Source organism: Onychomys torridus, chromosome 17 (genome assembly GCF_903995425.1).
Source record: "Onychomys torridus chromosome 17, mOncTor1.1, whole genome shotgun sequence".
Classification (NCBI taxonomy): domain Eukaryota; kingdom Metazoa; phylum Chordata; class Mammalia; order Rodentia; family Cricetidae; genus Onychomys; species Onychomys torridus.
In genome coordinates this window covers 1,387,669-1,402,391 of record NC_050459.1, presented here as the reverse complement: position 1 = coordinate 1,402,391, position 14,723 = coordinate 1,387,669, and the positions used below count along the sequence as shown (strand labels likewise).

Sequence of the window (14,723 nt, the reverse complement as noted above, 5' to 3'; positions counted from 1 at the left end):
AGTAAGGTGCTATACGTGTTTATGAGTCCTTCTGAGTATGTGTGTTGCTGTTTGGCCCTGAGGAAGTATTGCTGTTTGCTGATTAGGCTGAAACTGAGGTACATGTGCGTATGTGTTTATTTGTGTATGTATGTATGTATATATGTATGTGTGTATGTATGTATATCTGTGTGTGTACAGGTATATGTATGTTTGTTTATTTGTATGTATATGTGTGTGTGCATGTGCGTGTGTGCGTGCATGCGTGTGTGTGTGTGTGTGTGTGTGTGTGTGTGTGTGTGTGTGTACTCAGTAGAATGAAGCTCTATCAGCAATTTTGCTGGCTCAGGACTGACCCATAGCCCAAGGATGGCATCCATGTGGTCAGAGTTAAGGCAAGGAAGACTGGACTTACCACTGGGAAGGGGGCTTGTGGGTAGAGAAGAAGGTGTGCTTTAGGATCAAGATAGCAAGATAGCCAGCCAACCTCTGTCCTGCTCTGCTTGTTCCTAGATGTGGATGAATGTCACATGTTTGCTGACCTGTGCCCCCATGGCGAGTGCATCAATAGCATTGGCTCCTTCCACTGTGACTGCCATGCTGGGTATACACCAGATGCCACTGCCACTGCCTGCATGGGTGAGCCAAGCCCCACCCCCTACCTTTGGTCCAGTTATGTTTCTGTAAAAAGCCTGTAGCCCCCATTTCCTCTTTCCCATATTTACATCCTAAAAATGTTTAAGCCATCTTGCTAGGTGTTCATACCTACAATCCTAGTGCATGGGAGGCTGAGGCAGGAAGCTTGCAGTGAGCTAAAGGCTAGCCTTGGCTACTTTGTGAGTTCTAGGCCAGACTCTGCTACATATTGAAACTCTGTCTCTAAAATGAAATAGGACCTGGAGGGATAGCTTATCAGTTAAGAGCTCCAGCTGTTCTTGCAGAGTTTGATTCCCAGTACCCATATGTCAGCTCACAACCGTCTGTAGCTCCAGTTCAAGGAGACCCAACATCCTTTCTGACCTTTCAGGCACCTGGCACACAGAAGGTACACACATACATGTGTGCAGGCAAAACATCCATACAAACACACACAAAATCTTTCTTTCATTTTAAATAAAATAAAATTATCATTTCTATATGATTTCTCATCTCTATTACAATGTACCATAAATGCTAATGCACTGTGTCTCTTCAGTATTGATGAAGTCTGATACAGTGTAGCAGTTGTGCGTGTACTATTTGGAAAACTAGAAAGAAAATAATCTGAATATTCAGTACAGACACTTTTTTCCCAAAAAATATTTTCCATTGCTGAGTCCACAGGTACTCTATTAACTATCTGGCTTATATTGGAAAAAGTGTGAGTGGGGTGTGGAGTTCTTTCCTGTCATGTGCCAACATAAAAACCTGGGTTTGATTCTCAACACTGTATAAAAATAGAAAACAGGGCCACTGAGATGCCTTAGTGGGTAATGATGCTTGCCGCCAAGCCTGCGGACCTGAGTTCAAAACCTGGCACCCAAATGTGAGAGGCGAGAGCCAACTCCTGCAAGTTGTTCTCTGACCTCCACGTGCACACTTGTCAAATATGTGTACCCCCTTATATACACAGACAATAAGTAAATGCCATTAACAGTTTTAGGGACAGGCATGGTGTCCCACACCTTTAAATCCCAGCACTGAGGAGGCAGGGTCAGGTGGATCTCTGTGAGTTCCAGGCCAGCCTGGGCTACCCAGTGAGACCTTATCTCATGAAAACAAAAAAGTAAAGAAATAAAGTTTAATAATAAAAATGAAATAACTTAAGTAGTCCCACAATTTCAGATCACCAGAGTCTGAGCAGGGGTCCCAGCCTGTGAGGCCCCCATCAAGCCCTGGGCATGTCTGTGTGAGTCTCCTCATGCCCTGCCATCTCATCTAGATGTGGATGAGTGCAGCCAGGACCCCCAGCCGTGTTCCTTCCTCTGCAAAAACACAGAGGGTACCTTTCTGTGCGCCTGCCCACGTGGCTACCTGTTGGAGGAAGATCTCAGGACCTGCAAAGGTGATGTCCTTCCCTCCCTCGATCGACCCCGTCCACTGTTGGTCTCAAGACACTCTCAGCTGCATAGAGTTGACCCCACCACAGCCAGGATATCTCCCTTCCCACTCCATCAGTGGCAAGAGCACCCTGCTTGGAGTGGCGAGAGCAATCACAGGCCCCACCCCTGAGCCCGGACCCTTAGGTCCCACTCATGGTTATCCCCTGGACCCCTGTCCTTGAGCTATTACCTATCAAGCCTACCCCCTGAGCAAGCCCTCCAACCTACTTCCCACTCTCTACCTACACCCAAGCCCACCGTTGCGCTTTCTCCCTCAGATCCCCTCTGAGCCCTGCCCCCTTGGCCGGTCCCTTATGGTCCCAGCCTTGAACACCCTCCTCAAGCCCAGCCTGGGAAACTTCCTCTCAAACCACCCTCTAAAGCCACCGCATATCCACACACCCTCAAGCCTGTCATCCCCACGTTCCTCTGAGCACTGTCCCCTTGGCCTGAGTCCTCTGGCTAAGCTCCACCCTTGAGCCCCGCCCTCTGACCCCTGGAAACTCCCCTGTGCTGCAGACCTGGATGAGTGTGCCTCCAGACAGCACAACTGCCAGTTCGTCTGTGTCAACACCATAGGCGCCTTCACTTGCCGCTGCCCCCCTGGCTTCACACAACGCCGGCAGGCTTGTTTCGGTGAGTTGTATTGTCTGCGACCCAGCCGGCTCCGCAACACAACCCTTACAACCCTGCCCCTCACCTGTCTGTGAGATAAAAGCAATGTCAAGCACTCCGCATGTGTCAGACCGGGAGGACAGGGGGTGATTAGACACAGTCCCTGGACACACGCCTCTTGGTGACATCTAGAACCTTCTTCATCACCCTAGGGAGATGGGAGGGCTACCCGCAGAAATCCCTCTGGTCTGGGCCCAGCACTTCTCCCCTTCCCCGTGATCCACCCCTGCTGGGTCTCTCTTATTGAGCTTTCCCAGGACGTTTCCCAAACTTGGAAGTTTACACTGGAGAAAGTAGTTCAGAAGGCAAAGCCACAAAGCTGTCTGCCTCTTAGTGTCTTCTGGGCCTGTGGGGACTAGAACTCCCTCTGGTGCCAGCCCAGCCAAGGAGAACACTCAGCCCCCTCCCCCAACCCTCTTAGCTAGCACCAGCTGTGGCAATGATGTCCCTAGACTAGTAGACTGATAAGCAGATGGGCCTGGAACTGATGTGTCAGTCTGCAAAAAGGGCTTGCTGCTCAAGCTATGAGGACCTGAGTTCAGATCCCCATCACTCACATTAAAAGCTAGGCACTCCTGGGGTGGGGTGGGTGCAGAAAGTAGGATCCCAGGGCCTTGAGGGCCAGCCAGTCCAACCAAATAAATAAGCCCCAAGTTCCATGAGAAACGCTCAACAAAAAGGTGAAGTGATTGAGCAAGACACCTGAGGCCAATCTCTTCTGGCCTTCACATGCACACACACAGAAGCAGACACACACACACACACACACACACACACACACACACACACCTTGTTGGAGTTTTTGTTTTGTTTTATTTGAGGTTTACTTTTTTCTTGGTGTTTTTGTTTGTTTTGTTTTTGTTTTTGTTTTTTTGAGATAGAGTTTCTCAAAACTGTCCTGGAACTCACTCTATACACCAGAATGGCCTTGAACTCAGAGATCTACCTGCCTCTGCCTCCCGAGTGCTCCACAACCACCAGACCTGAGTTTTTTCTTATTTTTATTTCATGAGTATGGATGCTTTGCCTGTATGTATGTATGTATGTATGTATGTATGTATGTATGTATGTATGTGTATCACACACATTTAGTGCTTGCAGGGGCCACGGGCAGAGAACACTGGAGTTACAGACTATAGTTATCTGCTTGGCTTCAGAAATTGAACCAGGGTCCTCTAGAAAAGCAGACAAAATGACTCTTAACCACTGAGCTGTTTCCCCAGCTCCACCCCCACCTTATTTTTTGAGACAGTGTCTCTCATTAGGAACCAGGGCTAGTTGATTAGGATGAACTGCTGCCCAGCCCCCAGGGACCACCTGTCTCTGTGGATAATGGCAAACACCATATCTGGTTCTGGAGACTGCACTCAGGTCCTTACACTTCTACAGAAAGCACTAAACGGACTGAGCCGGCTGCCCAGACCCTCATTTTGCTTTTTATTTTGAGACAGGGTCTCACTAAATTGACCTAGCTGGCCTTGAACTTGTGATCCTCCAGCCTCAGGCCCCTAAGTAGTTAAGATTATGGGCCTGTGCAACACGTCTGACTGCATAAGGGTTTGGTAATATTTTCTAAAATAGTATTGGGGATTTCAGGAGAACATGCTGCCACTAAGCTACATCCTCAGCCTGGTTTTGGTAATATCTGACTCTCATAGCAGAAACTGTCGTAAACGCTCTCATGGATAAATCCACTGAATTCTCATTTCAAGCAAAGCACTTTTTTAATAATAATTTTTTTGTTATTTATTATAATTGTGTTTTAATTTTATACATCAGCCATGGGTTCCCCTGTCCTCCCCCCTCCCGCCCCCACCCCCACCTTCCCCTCAGCCCTTCCCCAATAATAATTTTTTTATTAAGAGGTTTTCCACTCACTCCACACACCAACCACAGATTCCTCTGTCCTCCCTCTTCCCGCCCCCCAACATTCCCCCCAATGCACCCCCCATTCCCACCCCCTCCAAGGCAAGGTTCCCCATGGGAAGTCAGCAGAGCAGAGCCTGGCACATTCAGCTGAGGCAGGTCCAAGCCCCTCCTCCCTGCACCAAGGCTGAGCAAAGTGTCTCACCAAGGCACCAGGCTCCAAAAAGCCGGCTCATGCTCTAGGGACAGGTCCCAGTCCCACTGCCTGAGGGCCCCCTAAACAGTTCAAGCCAAACAACTGTCTCACCCATCCAGAGGGTCCAGTCCAGTCCCATGGGGGCTCCCCAGCTACTGGTCCACAGTTTCTGCGCTTCCACTTGTTTGGCTGGTTGTCTCTGCACTTTTTCCAATCATGGTCTCGATATCTCTTGCTCATAGAATCCCTCCTCTCTTCATCGACTGGACTCCCAGAGCTCTGCCTGGAACCCGGCCATGGATTTCTGCATCTGCCTCCTTCAGTCACTGAATGAGGGTTCTCTGATGACAGTTAGGGTATTCCGCCATCAGATCACCAGAGTAGGCCAGCTCAGGCACCCTCTCGACTATTGCCAGTAGTCTATGGTGGAGTCCTCCTTGTGGATTCCTGGGAACCTTCCTAACACTCCAAGCAAAGCACTTCACGTGCAGTACCACAAACACTGGCTGCAATTCTGTGAGCTAGGAACTATTCTTATCTCATTTCACAGAGGAGGAAACCACCACAGAACAGGAGTGGCTCCTCTGAAGCCACACGGTGTAGTGTCAACGCCAGCATGATAGCCCTTCATATTCATCCCTAACCACAAAGCAACCCTACCCGTTCTCTGTCCTCTATAGATAACGATGAGTGCTTGGCCCAACCTGGCCTATGTGGTACCCATGGACACTGCCAAAATACCCCAGGCAGCTTCTACTGTGAGTGTCATAGAGGCTTCATCCTGGACAGCTCTGGCCACAGCTGTGAAGGTGAAGTAGAGTCTGAGTGTGTTCTCAGTCTGGGGGATGATCCCAAGAACCACCCACCAATCTTCTCTCCCTCTTTTTTCCCTCTTTCTCTGTGTCTCAGATATAAATGAATGTGACAGGCCCCACCGATGCCAGTTTGGCTGTCAAAATGAGCTAGGTGGTTACCGCTGCAACTGTCCCCAAGGCTTCACCCAGCATGCCCAGTGGGCCCAGTGTGTGGGTGAGTGGCAAGGGCTGGGAGGAAGCCAAGTGTAACACAAAATCTAATAGGTTTTAAAATAATAATAATAATAATAATAATAAAAACAGGAGCCAAATGCTGGGGTAAATGCTGAAAGATCAGAGAGACAAAGGAACAAGCCACTGCCCTGTCTCACCTTGCCAACTCCATGAATTCTCTGTTTGAATGTCTCTGAGTCCTCAGCTGATAGGAGTCTGGCTGAGGAGGGCTTCCCATCTGAAAAGCTTCAGCCAAAAAGCCTCTAGCCAAAAGGGTTCCAGCCGAAAAGAGGCTCTCAGCCAAAAAGCTTTAGTTCCTGTCTTCTCATGCCTTATATATCTTTATCCACCCAGCCATATTACTTTCTTCCTAGTGCTAGGATTAAAGGCATGTGATTCCCAAGCACTGGGATTAAAGGTGTGTGCCGCCTCTGCCTGGCTCTGTTCCCCTCCTCAACTGAGTCAATCTCACGTAGTGCAGGGTGGCTATGAACTCACAGAGATCCAGACAGATCTCTGCCTCCCAAGTGCTGAGATTCAAGGTATGTGCCACCACTGCCTGGCATCTATGTTTAATCTAGTGGCTGGTTCTTTTCTCTGATCTTCAGACAAATTTTATTAGGGTACACAATATATCACCACAGCCAAGCACCCACCAGAATCTTTCCAGAGCAGACAAGTAGGAATCTTTTCCCCTGCAGATGTTATGACAAGCTGGTCCATTTATAAATCAAATGGGCCAGCCTAAAAGGTTGACCACTGGGAAGTCATTGAACTGCTGAACAAACATGGCATAGTGTTCAAGTCCATTTGTTACAGGGTGATGGCCTGACTAGCTGGAAAAAGTGTAGCACCAAAAGACTGGGATTGATTAACAATGTCTACCAAGTGTGCAACAGAAAGAATGCTGTGATGGGTTAGCAATGCCTGCCATAGATGCAATGGAGAGAATGGTGTGGCTTATCAGTCATGTCTGCTATGAGTACAGCAATGCCTCTCAAGACACACATGCTGTGTCTTCACCATAGCAATTTCAGAGGCTCTTGAGTTAAAGAACTTGCCTTCTGTATCACAACTTCCCCATATTTTTGCTGCGGCAGACTTTCCTATCAACAACCTCATCTCTATCACTTTCAACATTTCTCCCATGGTCTGTCTTTTTTGTCTTTGATTATAATATAATTAAATTATTTCTCTCATCCTTTCCTCACTCCAAACCCTCTCATATACCCCTCCTTTGCTCGCTTCCAAATCCCTGACCTCTGTTTTCATGAACTGTGTTACATACATGTGTACGTGTGTAGATAGATAGATAGATATAGATATAGATAAGATATATATGTAGATATAGATAGATACATCTCTTTACCCTCTACCTTTGTGGAATCCACTTGTTCTCCTGAGACCTGTGACTTCTCCTCAGCTCTCACAGGCTTTGCAACAGAGGCTGGAAGTTGTGAGGGAGGATAATAGACAGAGGAGAGAGGAAGACGGACGTCTGAGGGCTTCTGACAAGCTCACTGGCGGCTTTGCACAATAAAGGGTATTGTGGTTGATTAGTGGTGTTTATTGTGAATATAGCAGGTAGGGGATGAGGTGCTCCTAGTATCATAGGCAAAGCCTAAGGATACTGCTCAATATTCTACAGTTCTTGATCCTACCACAGAATGACTTGGCCCCACATAAGAAAGCTTGTTCTAGACTAACCTACCACTTAGGATATAGGGGAAATTTTGAGAAATGCTATAAGGGCCAGGAGTATAATATGCAGTGGATGAAGGAAGATAGACAGAGTTTGAGAACTACTAATGAGTTTACTGGAAGCTTTACACAGTAAAGAGTACTGTGATTGATTAGTAATGTCTGCCATGGGTGCAGAACAGAGTAGTGTGTGTTCAGGTGAAAGGCTCCAGGCATACAAGGTTTCTTCCATTCTGTCCCTCCTCTTCTCTCTGCCTACAGATGAAAATGAGTGTGCCTTATCACCCACAGCTTGTGGTAGTGCCTCTTGCTACAATACGCTTGGCAGTTTCCACTGTGTCTGCCCCTCTGGTTTCAATTTCAATCAGGACCTTGGAGGCTGCCAGGATGTGGATGAGTGTGCAGAGCAAAGCAACCCCTGTAGTTATGGTTGTGCCAACACACATGGTGGGTTCTTGTGTGGCTGTCCCCAAGGCTACTTCCGGGCTGGACAAGGGTAAGAGGCTCGAGTGGGATGGGCAAGAGTATAGTGGGCACATTCTTCATGCCCTGATCATGAACATTGGACTCATATACACACAGAATCCATTAGCAAAGCTCCATCTGCCTGTGTATGTAGGTGCCTACATGCATACACAGAGAACTGGACATAGGCAGTATCTGTGCACAGCTCTGATCCATAACTGTCAACACACTCAAGTCTGTCCAACAAGCCCAAGTCATTCATAAATGCCAGTGTGCACGAGTACAGACCTATGTCATTATCTCACTTTACATTCAGGCTTGTGTGTGCCCACCACCTGGAGATACTCAGGGGCCATTCAGGATTCAAGCACACATGAACCTTCACACACAGAAATAAATCCTGTCTCCATATCCATGGAAAATTGCATCTGTGCCCCCTTATGTGGCACGAGTCCTGAGAGACATGAACAAACATCTCCTCACCCCAGATTCAGAAATAACAACTGATCAGAGTAATGATACCATTAAATTCCAACTTGGTGAACCAGTAAGTTTACTACTAACCAATGGGTTACTTGTAGGAGTGTGGGTGAGAGGTTATCTATAGAAACATAGCTGTCCCAGAGGAAATTACATCGCGAAAGCCCAGGTGCTGGAGAGATGGCTCAGCATCTAAGTGCACTGGCTGCTCTTCCAGAGGTCCTGAATTTAATTCCCAGCACCCACGTGGTGGCTCACAACCATCTTAAATGTAGTCCCATGGGATCCAATTTCCTCTTCTGGTGTGCAGACATGCATGCAGAAAAACACCTATATACATAAAATATATAAATAAATCTTAAAAGGAAGAAAGAAAGCAGGCCCACCTAGCATGGGTAATTACTCAGGGAATCTGGAATCCTGGAGCTCACTGCAAGATTTACAGGCACCCTAACAGGAGTCTTCTCAGTGTTCCTTACTGCTTATATAACCATGGTGGGGGGTGGAGGTCTTGTGCATCTAATAAGTTTTAGCAACCTCCTGAAACATATGAGTTGTTTATTTCCTGTGTCTTATGGAACCTTCCTCAAGGACAGAATGCTTCATCAACACAAGAAAATTGCTATACAATAACCTCATCGCCATCTCATGGATGCCCAAATGCAAGGATGTTCTAGTCCCTTATATAAAATGACATGATATTTGCACAGAACCTACACACATTCCTCCATATACTCTAAATCATCAAAGGCTGGGAATGTCACTCAGTGGGTAGAATGCTTGCCTAGTATATACAAAGTCCTGGGTTTGATCCTCAGTATTGTGTACACCAGTCATGGTGGCATATGCCTATAATCACTGCACTTGGGAGGTACAAGCAAGAGGACCATATAGCAAGTTTGAGGTTACAAACTCCCTCTTCATTACATGAGACCCAATCTTGAAAGTAAATAATCATCTCTGCATAATTTGTAACACCTAATACAATATAAATTGGTATATGTAACTGTTGCACTGTTTTGTTAATGGAATATTAACAAAGAAAAAAGTCTCTAAATGTTCAGAAGGGAGGTAACTAAGACAGGTCTAAATACATAAAAGATCACAACACTGTAACCATCTTCAGTCCTTGGATAACCAGTTGAATATGAGGATGCAGAACTTCTAGATACAGAGGGTTGACTGTGCTTGTGCATAAGGAGGGCTTACTATACTCACATTACAATCCCACTCATATAGGTTCATGCATCCCAGTGAGCACAGGTGTATGTGAACATTGTCTTCCATATATACACGCTCCCAAATGTACATGTTTCTGGACATACACAGATACATCCTTCTATTCCATTGCATGTACATCATCCTATTCTTATGTTCACACCAATGTCCAGGTAAACCAAGGGACACACATATCCCTCCAGTAGGTTGCACACATGCACATACACAGTTGTGCCAACACACACACACACACACACACACACACACACACACACACACACACATCACATTTGCATGATGGTGTCTGTGCCTGTGGCTCCGAATAAGGGATGATGGGAGATGGTGGGTGAGGTGCCACCAGCCTGCTTCTGACCGTTTCCCCCATACCATCTGGCCCAGACACTGCATCTCTAGCCCTGGGTTCAGCTCTGGATCTCAGGCCACCCCAGATGAGGAAGAATCACTTTCACCTGAAGCCTGCTATGAATGCAAGATCAATGGCCTCTCCCCTCAGCACCGACCAAGACGCAGCACCCAAGGAGGTCATCAGGTGCCATGGGGACTACACTGGGTGGACCAACTAAGGTGCTATCTGAGGGTATCAGAAGGAGGCTGTGATCCCTCAAGAGAGAACTCTAGATCTAGAAGTATAGCTTAGCTGGTAAATGACTTGCCTGGCATGCACAAGGTCCTAGGTTCAAACCTCAGCACTGCATAAAACTATACATCCTTGGCTCTTTAGTGGTTTGGGATTAGCCTAAGGTACATGAGACTCTGTCTCAAAAAAAGGAAGAGAAAATCAGGCAACCATTAGACTACTTTTCTTCTCAGCTTCTTCCTCATAGCATGGTGCCTGACTGGATCTTCTATACTTTCCTATACCTTTGGGCACTTTACCTCATTCCTGTGACAGTTAAGTCTCCTTCTGGACAGATTCTAAGCAATCTGTAATAAGCAAATGGAGAGAAAAAGAGCTCCTGCCCTCACGATACTCTGATTAAGTGGGGGGAATCATTAAGGAAAACATAGCATTTTTATAACATATAAAAAAAAATGATCCATGCAACAGAGAAAAATAAAGCCAGAGTGGGATGGACATGTTAGGTCTGATAGACTTTCAACATATAGTTAGCTACTATGAATCTATTATGGATTACTTTATCTTCTGTTTTCTTCAGTTAGTTTTTCCTTTAAGAAAAAAACCTTCCCTGTAGGAATTATCCCACATTTACTGCCAGCCCTTGATTTTCACTGAGAGTAGAATGGTTGCCAAGTGTCCTGGGATGGACACAGCACGTTATGGAGAGAGGGCAGCACAGTGTCTTTGCCTGTAATACCACTGTTTGCCAGGAGGTGTCAATAAGAGCATATGTCTGAGCCATGCTCCTCAGAAAGGAAAGCTTTCCCAGAACCAGGGAAGAGAGACTGAAATAGCTTTCTCTCAAAAGTAACAGCAGGTCACTCCTCAGGCATGTAAATGAGGTGAAACAGACACAGCACAACCCACGGGGGTGGGGGTGGGGGTAAGCACAGATAACCCTTTGTGGAATCAAATACATCATCCAGCCTGGGGTGGCCTGCCATTGAGACCCATTGGTTTACTGTCCTGCTGCCAGGACCATGAAGGCACTTCAGAAGAGCTCAAATAAAGAAGGACTTGTCATCTGTACACAGGGTCCTCTCAGAGAGAGCCAGATACAGGAAGTACAATAGAAGCCAGCGGAAGGCTCTTCTGGGGCCTCTCCTTGCTCTCTTTCTGACCTAGCTGAGTATTCTGTTTGTAAGTCCGTAGATTCTGGCATCTTTTTGGAGATTGGGGGGGCAGTTGGGGGGAAAAATGCCCTTGGTTATAACACCAGTCACCTAGGCTGCCTTTGAACCACCTTAGGTCTCTGCCTGACCTGTTTGCTGGGTTTTCAAGGCAAATCTTTAATCCCCTAACTGTTGCTTTTTTATTTGTTTTGTTTTTGGTATGTTTATATTTGTCGGTATCGGTGTGTGTGTGTGTGTGTGTGTGTGTGTGTGTGTGTGTGTGTGTGTGTCTATGCATCTCTCTCTCTCACACACACAGCAAGAGGGAGAGAGACATGCACATGCGTACACGTGCTGAAGACAGGAAGACAACACCACTATCTTACAATTTTTCTCCGCCTTTTTAAAATTTTTTAATGTGTTTATTTGGAGGTAGTGGTGATTGTATGTCTGCACATGACACGGATGTGCGAGTCAGCGAACAACTGGCAGGAACTGATTCTTCTTTTCCATGGGGTTCTAGAGAATCAAACTTTGGTCCTCTGGTTTGATGGCAAGCTCCTTCACCTGCTGAGCCAACTTGTAGACCCAGATCCACTTACTGTTTTTGAGACAGGGTCTCTCATTAAACCTGGAGCTCACCATTTGATTATACCACTGGCTAGCAGGCCCCTGGGATCCTACTCTCCCTGCCCCTCCAGTGAGACTATAGGCATGTGCCAGCACACCCAGCTTTCTACGTGGGTACTAGGGATCTGGACTCAGGTCTTGAGACTTTTACCACAAGCACATTATTACCTGAGCCGTCTCCTCAGTCTTTCTCCTCTGGGGTTTTCTTTTTTCCATCAAAGAACCAGATTTAGCCTTTGCTGTTATGTTCTCAGCCTTAGCTGATTTTGGCATTCTACATAGATGACTAGACAAAGAAGCCAGGAAACAAGCATACATGACAGCTTCCTCCCCTACCCACTTGCATCCTTATTTACACAGTCTCTGACAGTTTACTTGGTCCCTCCTCCTAGGTGAGCCTGGCTACCCTTGACACGGAAGTCCCCTTGACCTTGAGCCTGTACATCTCACACCTTGGCCAAGTCAAGCATATCTTAGAATTTCGACCAGCTCTTGAGAGTCTGGGAGGCCAGATCCGTTATATTATTGCCAGAGGCAACAACCATGGTTTCTTCTGCATGAATCACCTGGATGGCTTCAGCTCCCTGCACCTGGGCCGTGGGAGACCAAGACGAGGGAAATACCAGCTGGAGGTGGTGAGTGTGGCAGGAGCTCAGGCCCAACCAGGGCCAGCCAAGCGAGCCTTGCGGCTAACAGTCCAATTCCAGCTGCTGTAGCAGAGAAGCTTCAGTGCATCTAGAGTTCCCATGACATCTGAAAGTGGAGATTCTGGAACTGGCTAGAACTGATCTCGGGAACAATGGCTGACCAAGTTGAACCTCAAAACTCAGGAAGAGTGGACCATTACACTATGACCTCAGATGAACCCAGCCTATGCAAGCCCACCAGGTGATCCCATCTGAGGCGGGGCAATACCTCAATCTCTCCTGGACTCAGCTAGAAGTCACAACACTCACCCCTCCACCCCACAACCAGGGTCAGCAGGAGGGGCCCCTAATGTTCACTGCGCCTTGTCTTCCTCAAGCTTAAGCTTCAAGACTGCACTATGATTCACCAAGGGTGTTGGTGGGACATGGGAACAAAGTGACTAGGATGGGTGTGGAGGTCACCCCTCAGAATCAAAATGGGAAGCCTTCTCCCCCACATCTTGACTACCAGATTCATTCCCCAGAGCCTGGGCTACGGTTCTAAAGATCCTTTTATACTGAAACTGAAGAAAACAATAAAGGACTTGGGGGTTGAGTCTGCCTATGTTTTCTCAAATATGTAGATGCTATCTCCTCCTACAAAAGCCACACACACACACACACACACACACACACACACACACACACACACACAACTCCTGCCTGGGGAAGCTGGAAGAGCCAAGTTGGTCTTGTGTAGCCCCAGGACTACCTGGCCTTTGGCTGTAAGGTTCTTTATCTCAGGGCATAGGGAAGAGAGTGGGTCACGGAACCATCACACCTGTACATGTGGCACAAACTCCAAACTAGGCTGACAGTGAAAACCTCTCAGGGCCCTGATGGTTTCTCAGGTCTCTGCTTATTTGCTGTTTGTCTTGAAACTCTGCAAAATAAGCAAGTATCCACAGAGTCCCCATTTGATAGAACAACATTTGATGCTCAGAGGAGTTGAGCATCATGACCAGGATCAGGCAGCTGCACTGGAAACTATGCTGTCAATCACTGTGCCAGGCTCTGATGCAATAGCTGGAATATGCATCACAATAATGAACTCTGCAGTTGGAGGGTACCTCTCAAATACTTGTATGTTTGGTCCCCAGCAAGCCTAGCCAAGGAAAGCAATATTATCACATGGACACTGAGGTTTAGAGAATGTATGGGAGCCTGATGGGATCACCATTTATAGTACAGGCTAGGGCCTGAAGTTTTGGGCTTTGTTTGGTTGATTGTTTGTTTGTTTTAGGGAGTAGGTATGTGTGTGTTTCCTGACACCAAGTTCTGAAGCCTGGCTCGAAGCCACCAAGAGTAGTGCTCTCTACAAAGAAAACATTTGTTTTAGGATTTTTGTTTTCTGTGTTGTTTCTGTTGCTGCGTTCTTGTTTGGACAGTAGTAGGAATTGAACCCACAGCTTTACTGTAGAGGTGCTAGTCAAGCACTCTATCACTGAGCTGTATCCTTAGTCTTTTCTGCTTTTTTAGAAAAGTTTGTTGTTGTTTTAAATGGGATCTCACTTTGTATGCCTGGCTGGCCTGAACTCTCCCTGTAGACCAGGCTGGTTTCAAAAACAGAGATCTGCTTGGCTCTACATTCTGAGAGTTATGGTTTGGAGGTATGGTGGTTTAAATAAGAATGGCCCCCATCGGCTCATATATTTGAATGTTTCGTCATCAAGGAGTAGCATATTTGAGAAGGATTAGTAATTGTGGCCTTGTGGGAATAGGTGCAGCCTTGGTAGAGGAAATCTGTCACTGGGGGGCTTTGAGGTTTCAAAAGCCCAAGCCAAGCCCAAGCCAAGCCCAAGCCCAGTGGCGCTCTCTCTGCTGCCTACAGATCTAGATGTAGAACTCTCAGCTACTCCCCCAGCATGTGTGCTGCTCCAGCATGTCTGCCTATGTGCCACCATGCTCCTGCCATGACAATAATGGACTAAACGTCTGAACTGTAAGCCAGCCCCAGTTAAATGCT

General features: G+C 46.9%; 1 protein-coding gene across 1 annotated transcript in view; it reads left to right on the top strand.

Moving 5' to 3' along the window:
- Positions 1 to 13,301, top strand: part of Fbn3 (fibrillin 3) — a 116,351-nt gene extending 103,050 nt beyond the window's left edge. Inside the window, exons 25-32 of the mRNA XM_036166870.1 lie at positions 493 to 618; positions 1,901 to 2,023; positions 2,580 to 2,696; positions 5,478 to 5,606; positions 5,707 to 5,826; positions 7,788 to 8,022; positions 10,089 to 10,239; positions 12,464 to 13,301. Coding sequence (XP_036022763.1) covers positions 493 to 618; positions 1,901 to 2,023; positions 2,580 to 2,696; positions 5,478 to 5,606; positions 5,707 to 5,826; positions 7,788 to 8,022; positions 10,089 to 10,239; positions 12,464 to 12,787 — 1,325 coding nt within the window. The 3' untranslated portion in view covers positions 12,788 to 13,301. The remainder of the gene's footprint in view (positions 1 to 492; positions 619 to 1,900; positions 2,024 to 2,579; positions 2,697 to 5,477; positions 5,607 to 5,706; positions 5,827 to 7,787; positions 8,023 to 10,088; positions 10,240 to 12,463) is intronic.
- Positions 13,302 to 14,723: the final 1,422 nt, after the last annotated feature.